Source organism: Felis catus, chromosome B1, assembly GCF_018350175.1.
Source record: "Felis catus isolate Fca126 chromosome B1, F.catus_Fca126_mat1.0, whole genome shotgun sequence".
Taxonomy (NCBI): Eukaryota; Metazoa; Chordata; class Mammalia; order Carnivora; family Felidae; genus Felis; species Felis catus.
The window spans coordinates 20,593,988-20,606,911 of NC_058371.1; the positions used below are offsets into that span (position 1 = coordinate 20,593,988).

A 12,924-nucleotide genomic window follows, 5' to 3' on the forward strand; every position below is an offset into this window, starting at 1 on the left:
GACCTAGACTATAGGATCCCACTGCTTTCTAACAATATCAAAAGAGGGAATGGACCTGCTAGAGAGTAGCCAAATTACAGGTCTGATGCATCCGGCCAGGCAAGAAACATCTGGCACAGCAAGAAATGATGATCAACTCAAAGTCTGAATTAGGATGGAAGTGTAAAGAATTGTCGCTATCACTCAATTTGTACCACCTTACTTCACATGCAGTAATATGTACCTTTACATATAAAGACCTGCTAAAGATGAAAATACATCACCATCATTGCAAACAAGGCTAAGTGAAGATTTAGCATGCTACTGCTGAAAACTGTCCATAAGTGCAAAACACACGAGCCGTTCAGTCTAGTAAATCAGGGACAGTATAACCAGCTGTGCTCTCTCTCAAGACAGCAGCTTAAGTCCCACCACGCTGATTTATTTGTCATACCCTATTTCCTTCCCCAGTTCCTCTCATCTTTCCCTGCCTCATCCTGCCTCTAAACTTTTTTTTTTCATTGTTACTAGTTTGGAATGCCTTCCAATATTTCTCTTCATCTACCTACATTTAAGACAAGTAAATATTCTTTTTTCTAAGAAATCATGGCCATTCCTACCCCATAAAAGAGCACTGGTCTAGCTCAGTGCTTCTCAGACTTTAATGGACATATATTCACATTAAAACATCTGGAATCTTGGGGTGCCTTAATCAGTCGGTTAAGCATCCGACTTCGGCTCAGGTCATGATCTCATGGTTCATGGGTTCAGGCCCCACACTGAGCTCTGTGATGACAGCTCAGAGCCTGGAGTCTGCTTTGGATTCTGTGTCTCCCTCTCTCCATACCCCTCCCTGTTCACTCGCTCGCTCGCTCTCAAAAATAAATAAACATTTAAAAAATTAGAAAAACAAACAAAACATCTGGAATCTTGCTAACATGCACACTGAAAAACAAGGTATACTCATTCGGGTGGTACAAGGTTGGACCCAAGAGCGCATTTTTATAAGCTCCAAGATGATGTTGATGCTGCCTGTCCCTGGTTCACACTTTGAATAGCAAGGGTTTAGCTGACTAATTTGATTTTGCTCCCTATTAGTTTGACTCTACATGTATTAGATTCTGCTATCAAGTCTTTTATTTTTGTGTGTGTGCCTTAAAGTAGGGCTCTCACTGACAGATGGTTTTGAATGCTTCTCAAACAAACGTGTATGTATGTTTCTGGCAAGTATTTTTATACTTAGAAGAGACCACATAGATCAGAATGTCAACCTTTGCCTTGAAGCAAAAAAGCTGAATTGCATATACAAAACCATCATTCCTTAGAATAAAGGGGTTTCAAAAATAGAAATATACCAGCTATTTCTAGGCTTAGGTAGACATGGCCAATAGTTGGCTTAAGAGTCCCCTAAGAACCTGCTGCTCAAAGTGAAGTCCACAAACCAAGATGGACAACAAATGGGAACTTGTTAGAAATGCAGATCTTTGGGTCCCCACCCAGACAGAATCTATCTGCCTTTAAACAAGATTCCCAAGGGAGAAGCAGTAAAGTTTAAGAAGCACTGCCCTAGCACACTCATATTAACGGGCTGAATGAGAAAACGCTAGAAAATAAATGTTCGTGTTTCTTCATTTGTTTGCATGACAAAAAGCATTTTTGTGGGAGCAAGGTAAGAGAGAATAAAACGTTGACTGGGTCACCCAAGGGACCACTCCCTAAAAACAGCCACAGTTCATTATCTATCTACTTAAACACCCTCCAGTGGCACCAAGAGTCATCTTGGAGAAAGCAGAGTAGTTGGATTTCATTCATTTGAATCAGTGACTAATTTGCTATATAAAATCAGTTCCTTCCAAACCTATATAACTGGGCAAATATTTTCAAGGATGGTAACGTGTGTGCTGAGAAAAATATCCCTGTTCAAATTTGCTTGCTTCGCCATCAAATCAGACTCTTCAGATGGGAGTAGCGTTAGGAGGCAAGGACATGAAGAACAGATGATGAACTGAAATGAAATAAAGGAGCACCTATTCTTTCTTACATACATAGTTTTCATCAGAGTTCTCAAGTGTTTCATTAACCATAAGAGGCTAAGAAGAATGCTGTGAATATCTACAAGGGGATTTTTACTACAGGGTTTCCTAGGACCTCCGTATCTTTACATGTATTGTGAGTTTCCAAGAGTTAGCTGTGCACAGTGATTTTTCAAACTTTTCTGATTATACGCCTTCAATACATTGTTCTTAAGCACCAAATACTATCTCCCGAACCCAGAAGAACATCTCAGAGCCACAGCCAAAAAGCATCCCCTGAAAACTTGGAAGGAGCATCCTTTAATATTCCAGATTCTAGAGCTAGATTTGAGTAAAATTTTTAAAAAATCATAGAATATCTATTTTTTTAAAGAGGCACACAGTTAACACTATAAAAAGAACTTTAATTAGATACTCAATGGCCAAGATTCAATAAACCTAGGTAAATGTTTTACCTTATTAACTAAGGGTAATTTCCTAAAGGACTAAGAGCAAACTTGTTTTAAAAGTGGTTTCATCTATGATATTCAAAGACTGCAATGTAGTTACAGGCCCAAAGTTCTTTAAATGAATCAATCAAGGATGTAACCAGAAAGTGCTGGATGTAGGATAAGATGTACTATTAAAAAAGAGAAACATTAAAACTTGGGCATTTCGGCAGCTTTTAGTAGGGCACGTCAGCAATTTTAATAACCTTCAAGATACGGACAATATCTTCAAAGCTCATAGTAACCATATACACAGGAAATATAAGAAGCTTTAGAAAGCACAAAAAAAGAATACCATGTCTTAAAATAGCTACAACATTCAACACTATTTGATAAATTTTATTTAAAAAATTTGTAAAAGTGACTAAAAATTACTTTATTCAAGTAGGTCTAGAATAGTTTATCCATTTAGCTATAATGAAATTAAGTATGTCAACATGCCAGAATAAAGTTAACATTTACACTGATCGATACTCAACAAATTTTAATACTTACCAATATTTTTAACTCTGCTTTTCAGCTGGGTAGAATGCCTTTTCTTATTCTTTGACTTGGGAGTTTTATCTTTAGATGCCAGGCTGGCCTGTGCAGATGCTTTTCTTGCCTTGAATGTTTTAGTTACTGTTGTTGGATCTACTGGATCAGGCATACTGCTAAAGCTTTCTAAAGACTCTTCATCAAACTGGCGTCTTCTCCGGCTGGTATCTAACTGATTTTTGCGATTACTATTTGTAGTTTTCTCTACAGGCACTGGAAATCCAGTCTTGATAAATGGTTTTTCTACTTCACCTTCCTGGTCATATAACCATGGTGTCCTACTGTTTTCCACCTCCTCTTCGGGCTGTTTTTGATTCCTTATCAATGAAAATAAGTTTTTATAGGTACAACAGATTCCTATGTTTACTGGAAAACTGTAGATACAGTTTACTAGATTTAGGTAGATAAAAACATCAACAGGCTATAAAAACATTTTTACAGAAATAAACTAAATACGCAAGTATTATGAATGCTAATGTGCTAAATTACTTTGAACTTTAATATTACATCCTTCTCATTAAACCATTTTCATTGGCAAAAGTTTCAAACAAAAGATCTAGCATTCATGAAGCAAAAGAGTGGGAAAGAAAAATAAAAAGGGCGCCTAGGTGGCTGAATTGGTTAAGCATCTGACTTCAGCTGAGATCATGATCTCAAGATTTGTGAGTTCAAGTCCCACATCATATGGACCGTCCCGCTTTGGGTGAGCACAAGTCCCGGAGTTCCCTTCAAGTGAGCCCCGCCCCTTTATTTTTCTCTCTCTCTCTCCCCTCCTCCCACCTCGCCCCTCATGGGATTCTCTCTTTCTCTCTCTCTCTCTCTCTCTCTCTCTCTCCCCACCCCTCATGGGATTCTCTCTTCTCTCTCTGCCCCTCGCTCACTTGTACCCTCTCTCTCAAAATCAGTAAATTAAAAATAAAAATAAAAATAAAAATAAAAATAAAAATAAAAAAAGGATGGGACATACAAGGAAAAACCAAAACACATGTAGGAACAGCTGAGAAAGAGCTGTGTGTAACAGAGGGTTTGGGAACACACACAGATCTGTTGTCACCTAAAGCAGTTCAAAAAGAACTGGAATTTGGTGAAAACAATTGTCCATGCAACTGGTAATTTACTCCTCCACACATATAGTTTAGTTCTAATGGTGTGCTAAACACTGACATCCTTTAATATATTCATAGGTACTCAATGATCATCTAAGTTTTAAAAAAATATGTATGTCTACCGGATTTCTCAGAAATTTTAACATGCCAATGTGCTTGATATTATAAATGTCTTAGAGGAAAACATAGTCAGCAAGATGTCCAAAACTTTTTATCATAGAACCTGACACGAACAGTGTTCCGAAGAATGTGATTTGGGAGACTGAACTATAGGATTCAACTTGAGACAAAAGTTAGCAAACCTATATTCTACAGGCCAAATTCAGCCTGCTGCCTGTTTTTGGATGGCCTGGGAGCTAAACTGATTCTTATATTCTTACATGGTTGAAAAAATATCAAGAGAAACAGTTTGTGACACAAATTATATGAAATTCATATTTCAGCACCCACAAAGTGTTATTGGAGCACAGTCACTTGTTCATATTGTTTCTGGCTGCTTTTGTGCAAAAATGGCAGAAATAAATGGTTATGACAGGGACTATATGGTCTGCAGTATTTATTATCAAGCCCTTTACAGTAGGAAAAGTTTTCTGACCCCAGCTCAGGACTACAATGTTTCATGTGACCTCTTGTTATCTCCAGCCATTTAATTCAGGGAACCTACCTAATAATAGTTGAGACTTTGGGGAGGTCTAATCTGAAGTAGGTCAAATATCTCAAGCAATACTAGATATCCAGATCCATCCTTTCTTACTATCAATTATGTACAAAATATGGATAGTAATGAAGTAAAGAACTTCCAATAGTAAAGCTATTCACTAAAGCTTTGAATAAGTGTTTATTGCTTATGATGGAAATTCATTCAACCATCATTTCTGAATGGCAACTATGCCCTAAACACTGTTAGGCTCTGACGAGGGAGTATTTTAAAGAGCAATAAGGCGTTTAATGGGAAAAAATGGTTAGCAGAGCTAAGAAAAAGTCAGGAAGGTCAACCATAGGATTCCCAGGGTCTAATAAACAGTTGAATTCTAAGAGTTTTTGTGTCATCATGTAAGAAAATCTATGATTTAATAATTAAAGTGTCAAAATGTTTATTTAAGAGCCCAAGACATGCCCAATCCATAACTAAAAAGTAATGTGAATTCTGTATTTGTAAAGGGCTAGGAAAGACAAAATCAAAGAGATACTTCTTACAGAAGAAATACTACAATGAACTGATGTCTAAGTTTTCATCCTTCTAAAAAGTTTTTTCTGAAATAAATAAGAGTAACAATAAAAAGGCTATTTTTACCAGCTGGCTATCAAAACTGTTTTCCAGATTAACACACACATGAAAAAAAGCTATAAAAATATTAAATGATTAACCGGACTCAAACCAAGTAGTCTTTTATACTATTTGAGTCAAAAGTTTTATTTGGGAAGACTATTCTATTAAAAAATATTAACAGTGAGGGGCGCCTGGGTGGCGCAGTCGGTTAAGCGTCCGACTTCAGCCAGGTCACGATCTCGCAGTCCATGAGTTCGAGCCCCGCGTCGGGCTCTGGGCTGATGGCTCAGAGCCTGGAGCCTATTTCCGATTCTGTGTCTCCCTCTCTCTCTGCCCCTCCCCCGTTCATGCTCTGTCTCTCTCTGTCCCAAAAATAAATAAACGTTGAAAAAAAAATTTTTTTTAAATAAAAAAAAAAAAATATATTAACAGTGAGAAAAAAGTATATGTATAACACTGAGAAACAGAAAAAGATATCCTGACTCTGACTGATACCATATTTCACTGATCTAATAGTACACTCCACATCACATTTAGATAGGCCTTAAGAATTTATTCTAATCAGGAGCTATGAATCAAGGAGCCATCACTTTACAACTATCGTCTAGAAGTTAATATTAGTTTCTAGCCCTAAAGTGAACTTAAAGACAGATAGCAAACCTGGGCAAAAGACACTGTATGGGTCACATCTTCTCCTTCCAAAATGAACTGCACGAGACACTCTGATCAAAACTGTGATACCAGGGTTAGCAGTAGGTGTATGCCCGAGAGGTACCCGATCAGGTTATCAGTTTCACATTCCCAACGCTATCAAGCCGAACAATAGAAGCAGCCTGCCTAATTATGTTTTCAAATTATGTATAATTAGATGTAATCACAAAAGTGACACTTAAGAATATAATGGATTTGGGGCGCCTGGGTGGCTCCGTCAGTTAAGCGTCCGACTTTGGCTCAGGTCATGATCTCACGGTTCGTGAGTTCGAGCCCCGCGTCGGGCTCTGTGCTGACAGCTTGGAGCCTGGAGCCTGCTTCACATTCTGTGTCTCCCTCTCTCTCTCTGCCCCTTCCCTGCTCATGCTCTGTCTCTCTCTGTCTCAAAATAAATAAATAAACATTAAAAAAAATTAAAAAAAAAAAGAATATAATGGATTATGTTCACAATTAAGTACCTTTGTTTTTCTGCTCCAATAGAAGAATTGCTTTCAAAAGGTTTTGGAAAAGCCATATATTCTGTTTTCCCTGAAGAATTCTGGGCTAATGGTTGCTGTTGTTCAGTGGGTGTCGAAATATTCTGAGAAAAATCTCCAAAATTAGAAGGAAATAAAGGGCTGAAATTCATACCTAATAAATAAAAGCAATGGATAAGACAACAACAAAGTGCCTGAAGACCTAAATATAAAATTAAAAGACAGTTTTAATTAAATGTGCCACTCAAATCCACCAAAACAAAAAACTATTAAATACATTAACATTCATTTGTTCAATCACTGTTTACATAGCTCAGTCCACTAGGTTTTCCACATTGGTGACACAAAAATGGATAATGATCGTCACCCTTCAGAGTTAAAAGTTAGATGTAACAGTACCTGACCTTTATCAAATGACAGGATACTGGACTCTACTGTAGGCATTTACCCGTCACTTTGTTTAATGCTCAAAACAATGCCATGACACAGGTATTGTATTAATTTTACCAGGGAGAAAATCGGCTCAGAGATTATAAACAGCTAGTAAATGCAAGAGCAGTTCAGATCTCAGGTCTGCACAACTCCAAAGCTTTTATTCTTTCCACTCTAATTTAACTGGGAAAACAGACCAAAAATAACCCTTTACCATACAGTGCCATATCAGATGTATTTGAGGGGGCTACTAACAACTCAGGGAGAGAAAGGGGTGAGAAAAGTCTTCACAAAATTACTTTGTGAAGAATGAATAGTCTTCACCCAGAGTTGACACTGGAATGAAGTATATTTCTGCAAAGGAATTACATGTGCAATTATTTATATTATGTTACTTAAAAATCTACTCAAAAAAATGTTTGTTGCCAATATTTATACCCAAGAACTAAAGTGCTTGTTAAATTTGTTAATGCCACTGCTTTTATAATCTTGCTAAGAAAATGCACTGCTCTTTTTATTTATATTCACAGAGCCATCCAGCTCTCCAAACCCTTTTCTCCTCCTATATTCCCTGGCAAACACCTTCAACTCCATTTCCTTCATGACACACTACATCTAACTGATCACCTAATGTATTCTACCTCTAGAATTCTTCTGAATTGCTCCTAGTCCTGTACCCCTCCTGCCAATGCCTTGGACCAAGCCATCATTCTTTCTCTAATATTACTGCAGCAGCATTCAATTTTCTCTTCACCAGCAATATTCTTAGCTCCTCTCTCAAAACTCTGCAACACTATCACTAGTATAATATTCCTAAAATAGAAATCTCATGCTAACCCCCTGCTCAAAATCCTTCAATGGCCCTTCGGGTTGGCCATGGAAAGTCTAAGCTTCTTTGCACAGTACAGAAGGCCTTTGCTGCTCTCCAGCCACATCAATTACTCTTCCCCTGTGATGGCCCTAAACACTAGCCAAACTTAATCACTTCTAAATTCCCCACATGATCTACTGTTTCATTGCTTTGTAACTCTACGTGTCACACTGATTAGAAAGCCCTTTCCTCTCTCATCTCCCTGGAAATAAATTGTGTTCATTCTTTAAATAACATGCTTTCTGAAAGAAAAAAAAAAAAAGAAACCTGCTGACAATTTTTTGCCCCAACAAAGAGCAGACCCCTCACCTCACTTGCATCACTGCTACAGCACCCACGGCATTGTGCTGAGCACCTGACACCCTGAGCTTCCTCACTAGACTCTAAATTTCTTTAAATATTAGTTCTACCCTTCTGAATCCCAGTCACTTATTTGGCATCTGAAATGTTACGGGTGCAGAAAAAAGGTCTGAATAAAAGCCTAAGCTAAATAAATTAAATCTAAGCCTAAGCTAAGCTTCTGTCTAGTTGTGAATCTCCCTACCAAGACATGCAGCTCCTCTAGAAGAACGCTGCTTTAGTCATCTTTACTCCCCTCATGCTCTACGCGGTGCCTGGTGTGTTGCAGTCATGGGAGAGGATCATTCCCTTTCTCCTTGATAAATGGTTGCTGAATAATTCAAAGGTGTAAGACTAAGCAATCTTCATATGCAGTTTGCTTAACTTCATTAGCAACCATTTTAAGTTTTTCACCATAAAGAATCAACACAGATGAGTCTGTAACTTTCTTTGCAACATCAGAAGGGACAGATAAAAATCCATGCAAGAGACAAACAGTATTCCCGAGCACTTTGCATTTATTTTCAAGTTTTCAGTCACTTACCCGGTGCAAACGATGAAAAATTAGTAAACCCAGGTAGGTTAAACAGATTTACAGGCTGGGAGGGAAAGCTGAAAGGACAAAATAAACTGGGAGAAGAGGTGTGAGATGCACCACTGCTTCTTTCCTGGCTTCCGGGTTTTTCTGGGTGCTGAGTTTGTTGGCGCATAAGTTCATTTAGCATTTGTTTCAACCTGTAAATATTTAAGAAGTCAGTTAACTTCTAAGTCAGTTATATTATCTTCTGTTTAAAGTAGGTTTAAAGAAAATACATGTAAAAAGTGATTCAAAACATGCAGTAGAAATGGCCTGTTTTGAGAGTGACAGCAAACATCTGCTTGTCCTGCAGGCTTACTTCAGTAACTTGGCCTTTGGAACAAGAAGTGCACTTGTCACTTCGATCAGACAGTAAGCAGAACTCTAAGAAATTGACAGATTTTTGATGCTGGAAGCTTCACAGAGGTATAATTTACATAGCATATAACTCACCTAATAGAAGCATAAAGTTGAATCCTACAAATTTTTAAAACCAAAAGTCTATGGTATTAAAAGAGAACATTGGGCAAGTCACTGTTTATAAAATCCTCAGGAATTGAAAATGTATGAGTATTCAATTTTGCTCCTGTCCTTTTCTCCCAGAAGGTAACTAGAAAACCCCTGCTCAGTTTTAGCATTTTCCATACAGATCTACTGCTTCTAATCACAGATTACCTTTGCACGTTATTCTGTTGCCACGTCAGCTGAGTATAGCACTGGTTCAACTGGTGCATTATAAGGTGTACTTGAGGAGACGCAACATTGCTGGGCATGACACTGTAGGGACCCGTGAGAAGAGTTTGTAGCAGACAAGATAACGTCTGTGGAAAGAAAAAATGTCCTAACAGTTACTGATGACTTGAGAAAAAATGGGCAACGGTTTAGAAGCAAGGTATAAAAAATTTACTTTTGTAGTAAAACTTTACCTGCTGGTCTTGCATCAAAGTCTGACAAATATTGACACTGAAATCCAGTTGTTTCTTTAGCTGATTGATTTGTTCTTGCCATTGTTCTTTCTCCTCCACATAAGAGAGTTCCGACACCCAACGAAGGTTTTCTTGGCGCTGCATGCTGATATTCTGCTGTCTTGTCTTGGCTAAAGGACGGTAATTTCCATCTGCTGAAAAAGGGCGACTGTTCTTCCACCTGACACAGATTTAAAGCATTAGGTCATCGTATGTAATTACTTGGTTTTTAAAATCTGGCAAAAAACTCCTGATACTGTGGTTCACAGAGCAGTATTTTCTTAAGATCAAAGTTTAAGTTCAAAGGACTCAAAAAGTATAGAAAATGAGGGGGAGGTTGAGGGAGGGAGAAAGGCAATGCCAGACTTCTAGCCTTGTGCAATTATCATTTGTAAGTTTTTTCCACTCTTTTTTTACTTAAGTTTTACACAGAAGTGTCCACAGAATCCTGTACTCTGCAAAATGAACATTTTATTACAAGCATGTTTCCACTCTTCATGCTTTAAACTTAGCCACATGACATTCCATCAAGTGGAACTACTTAACCATCTTTTATTCACGAAACATATTTTACTGTTAGAAATAACAATGTAATGGATATTTTGTTGACAGGCCTTTGTCACCATCGATGATTTTTAGTTTTGCTTAATTCCCCCAAACAGGAGCAAAGATCAAAGCTTATGAATCTTGTTCCAGTCTAGTTGGGATCTACCTTGGCAAAACTCTCACGGTACAATAAAAAATGTATTTGGTCTTTATCCCAGGTGCCTGGCATAGAGCTCCCAAACCCTAGGCATCTCCTGAGAGGTAGAAGGTCTTTGCTACTCATTCAACCATAGCTAATGACTCTTGGCAGGCACTAGATAGTTTCATGATAAGGGCAAGTCACTAAAAAATCAACTAGGTGTTTACAGGGTTGGAACTTTCAGCACCATCTTCAACTTCGAGAGACAGGAGGGGCTAAAGATTGAGTTTAATCAGCAATGGCCAATGATTTAATCAATTGTGCCTATGTGACGAAACTGCCACAAAAAACCCTTAACAGCTGCTTAGAAGAGCTTCTGGGCTGGTGAACATATTGAAGTGCAGGGAAGGTGGCGCACCCAGAGGACATGGAAGTTCTGACCCCATGCCCCACCCATTCCTTGCCCTCTTTCATTTGGCTTTTCCTGATTTGCACCGTTTATAACAGGCAAGTAAATGTGCTTTTCTGAGTTCATGAGTTGTTCCAGCAAATTATGAAACCTAAATAGGGCTTGTGGGAACCCCCAAATTTTTAGCAAAGTCAGACAGAAGTGTGAGCATGTGGAGACTTGGGATTACAACTGGCATCTGAAATGAGGGCAATCTTGTGGGACTGAGCCCTTGACTTGTGGCATCTGCCCTAATTCTAAGTAGTTAGTGTCAGAAATGAATTGAATTGTAAGAACACCACGCTGGTTCAGAGAATCATAGAAGCACTTAGTGTCACAAAGATGTGAAACATCAGGAATTAAGCCAAAAGTTAAAACGGTGAAACTAACCTATTCTTAGTTTCTTTTACATTATAAGAGTTTTGATTCACACTGTTAGGAGGATACATTGAAAAGTTATCATTGGAACTGGCATCTTGCTCTTCTTCTTCCTCTTCATCTGTCCGAACAATTCCTTCAGAAAGGTAACCATCTTCATCTCCTTCTTCATCTAGTGCACACTGAGTAGAACCTCCCCAAGTTGCCATTGTTCTAGAGATTAAGAGACAAAAAGTAAGAGATCATTCTAGAGATCAGCTAAATACGTTACCACCTACTATGTGCCACACATTGTACCATATGTGTACATATACATATGTATACTTATACATAAGCATAGATGTACTGATCTATACAATTTCACTTAATCATAGTAATAAAATGGATGGTACTCTTTCCACTGCTGTTATACAGAATATGTTTACTCTGCCTTCCACAAAACAATCCTTCAAATAAATTAAAATAGTAATCATAACCCCCTGAACATTTTTCCTAAACGCCCTTCAATTTTTAACTTGTCCTTGAGTGACAGTTTTCTAGATCAGAGCTGTCCAAAAGAACTTTCGGCAAGAGTAGTAATGATCTATGTACGTGGATCCAATACAGTAAACACTAGGTACACATGGCTAATGAGCATTTAAAATGTGGCTGGTGTGACTGAGAAAATGAGCTATTTTTTTTTAATTAAAAAAATTTTTTTTTTAACATTTATTCATTTTTGAAAGAGAGAGCACAAACAGGGGAGGGCTAGAGAGAGAGGGAGACAGAGAATCCGAAGCAGCTCCAGGCTCTAAGCTGTCAGCACAGAGCCTAACGCAGGGCTCGAACTCACAGACCACGAGATCATGACCTGAGCCGAAGTTGGCCGCTTAACCGACTAAGCCACCCAGGCGCCCCTAATTTTTTTTTAATTTTAATAGGTATAGGCAATGCAGCAGCTGCCATACTGGAAAGCACAACTCTATATGTACTTTTTAATTTAAGTTTACTTATTTAGTTAGAGACAGAGAGAGAGAGAGAGAGGGAAACGCACACAGGGGAGGGTCAGAGAGAGAGGGTGAGAGACAGAATTCCAAGCAGGCTCTGCATTGTCAGCACAGAGCCCCACACGGAGCTCGAACTCATGAACCATGAGATTATGACCTGAGTGGAGATCAAGAATCAGATGCTTAACCAACTGAGCCACTCAAGCGCCCTGGAAAGCACAATTCTAGAGCCGTGGTTCCCAAACCTAGATGCTGATCAAAACTATCTAACTTTTCTGAAGTTTAGATGTGTGTTACTCAGAACAGAAAAAAAAACACTGTAGGTATAATTTGATAAATAAAGTACAGTTTGGGACTTCAAAATAGGAAAAGTTCTTCTAAGAGGAAGAGAATAAGGTTTGATGCAATGTTCCAGAAATGCCATCTGAGGATATCAAAAGGTTAGGTCCCAACAAACTTGAATTTCAAAATGCTAGCTCTGAGGGGCACCTGGGTGGCTCAGTCGGTTAAGCATCTGACTCTTGGTTTCAGCTCCAGTCGTGATCTCATGGTTCCTGAGTTTGAGCTCCGTGTGGGGCTCCACTCTGTGCAGAGCCTTCTGGGAATTCTCTCTCTCCCTCTCTCTCTACCCAGCCCCTGCTCG

At 38.5% G+C, this 12,924-nt stretch overlaps 1 protein-coding gene across 25 annotated transcripts in view; it reads right to left on the reverse strand.

The window, feature by feature from the left end:
• PCM1 (pericentriolar material 1) overlaps positions 1–12,924 on the reverse strand; it is an 84,170-nt gene that overhangs the window by 34,433 nt on the left and 36,813 nt on the right. For all 25 annotated transcript variants that reach the window (XM_045055260.1, XM_045055259.1, XM_045055262.1 and 22 more), the window contains 6 exons: positions 11,308–11,508; positions 9,746–9,965; positions 9,495–9,640; positions 8,787–8,977; positions 6,583–6,754; positions 2,996–3,354 (listed from right to left, as the gene is read on the reverse strand). In XM_045055260.1, coding sequence (XP_044911195.1) covers positions 2,996–3,354; positions 6,583–6,754; positions 8,787–8,977; positions 9,495–9,640; positions 9,746–9,965; positions 11,308–11,508 — 1,289 coding nt within the window. The remainder of the gene's footprint in view (positions 1–2,995; positions 3,355–6,582; positions 6,755–8,786; positions 8,978–9,494; positions 9,641–9,745; positions 9,966–11,307; positions 11,509–12,924) is intronic.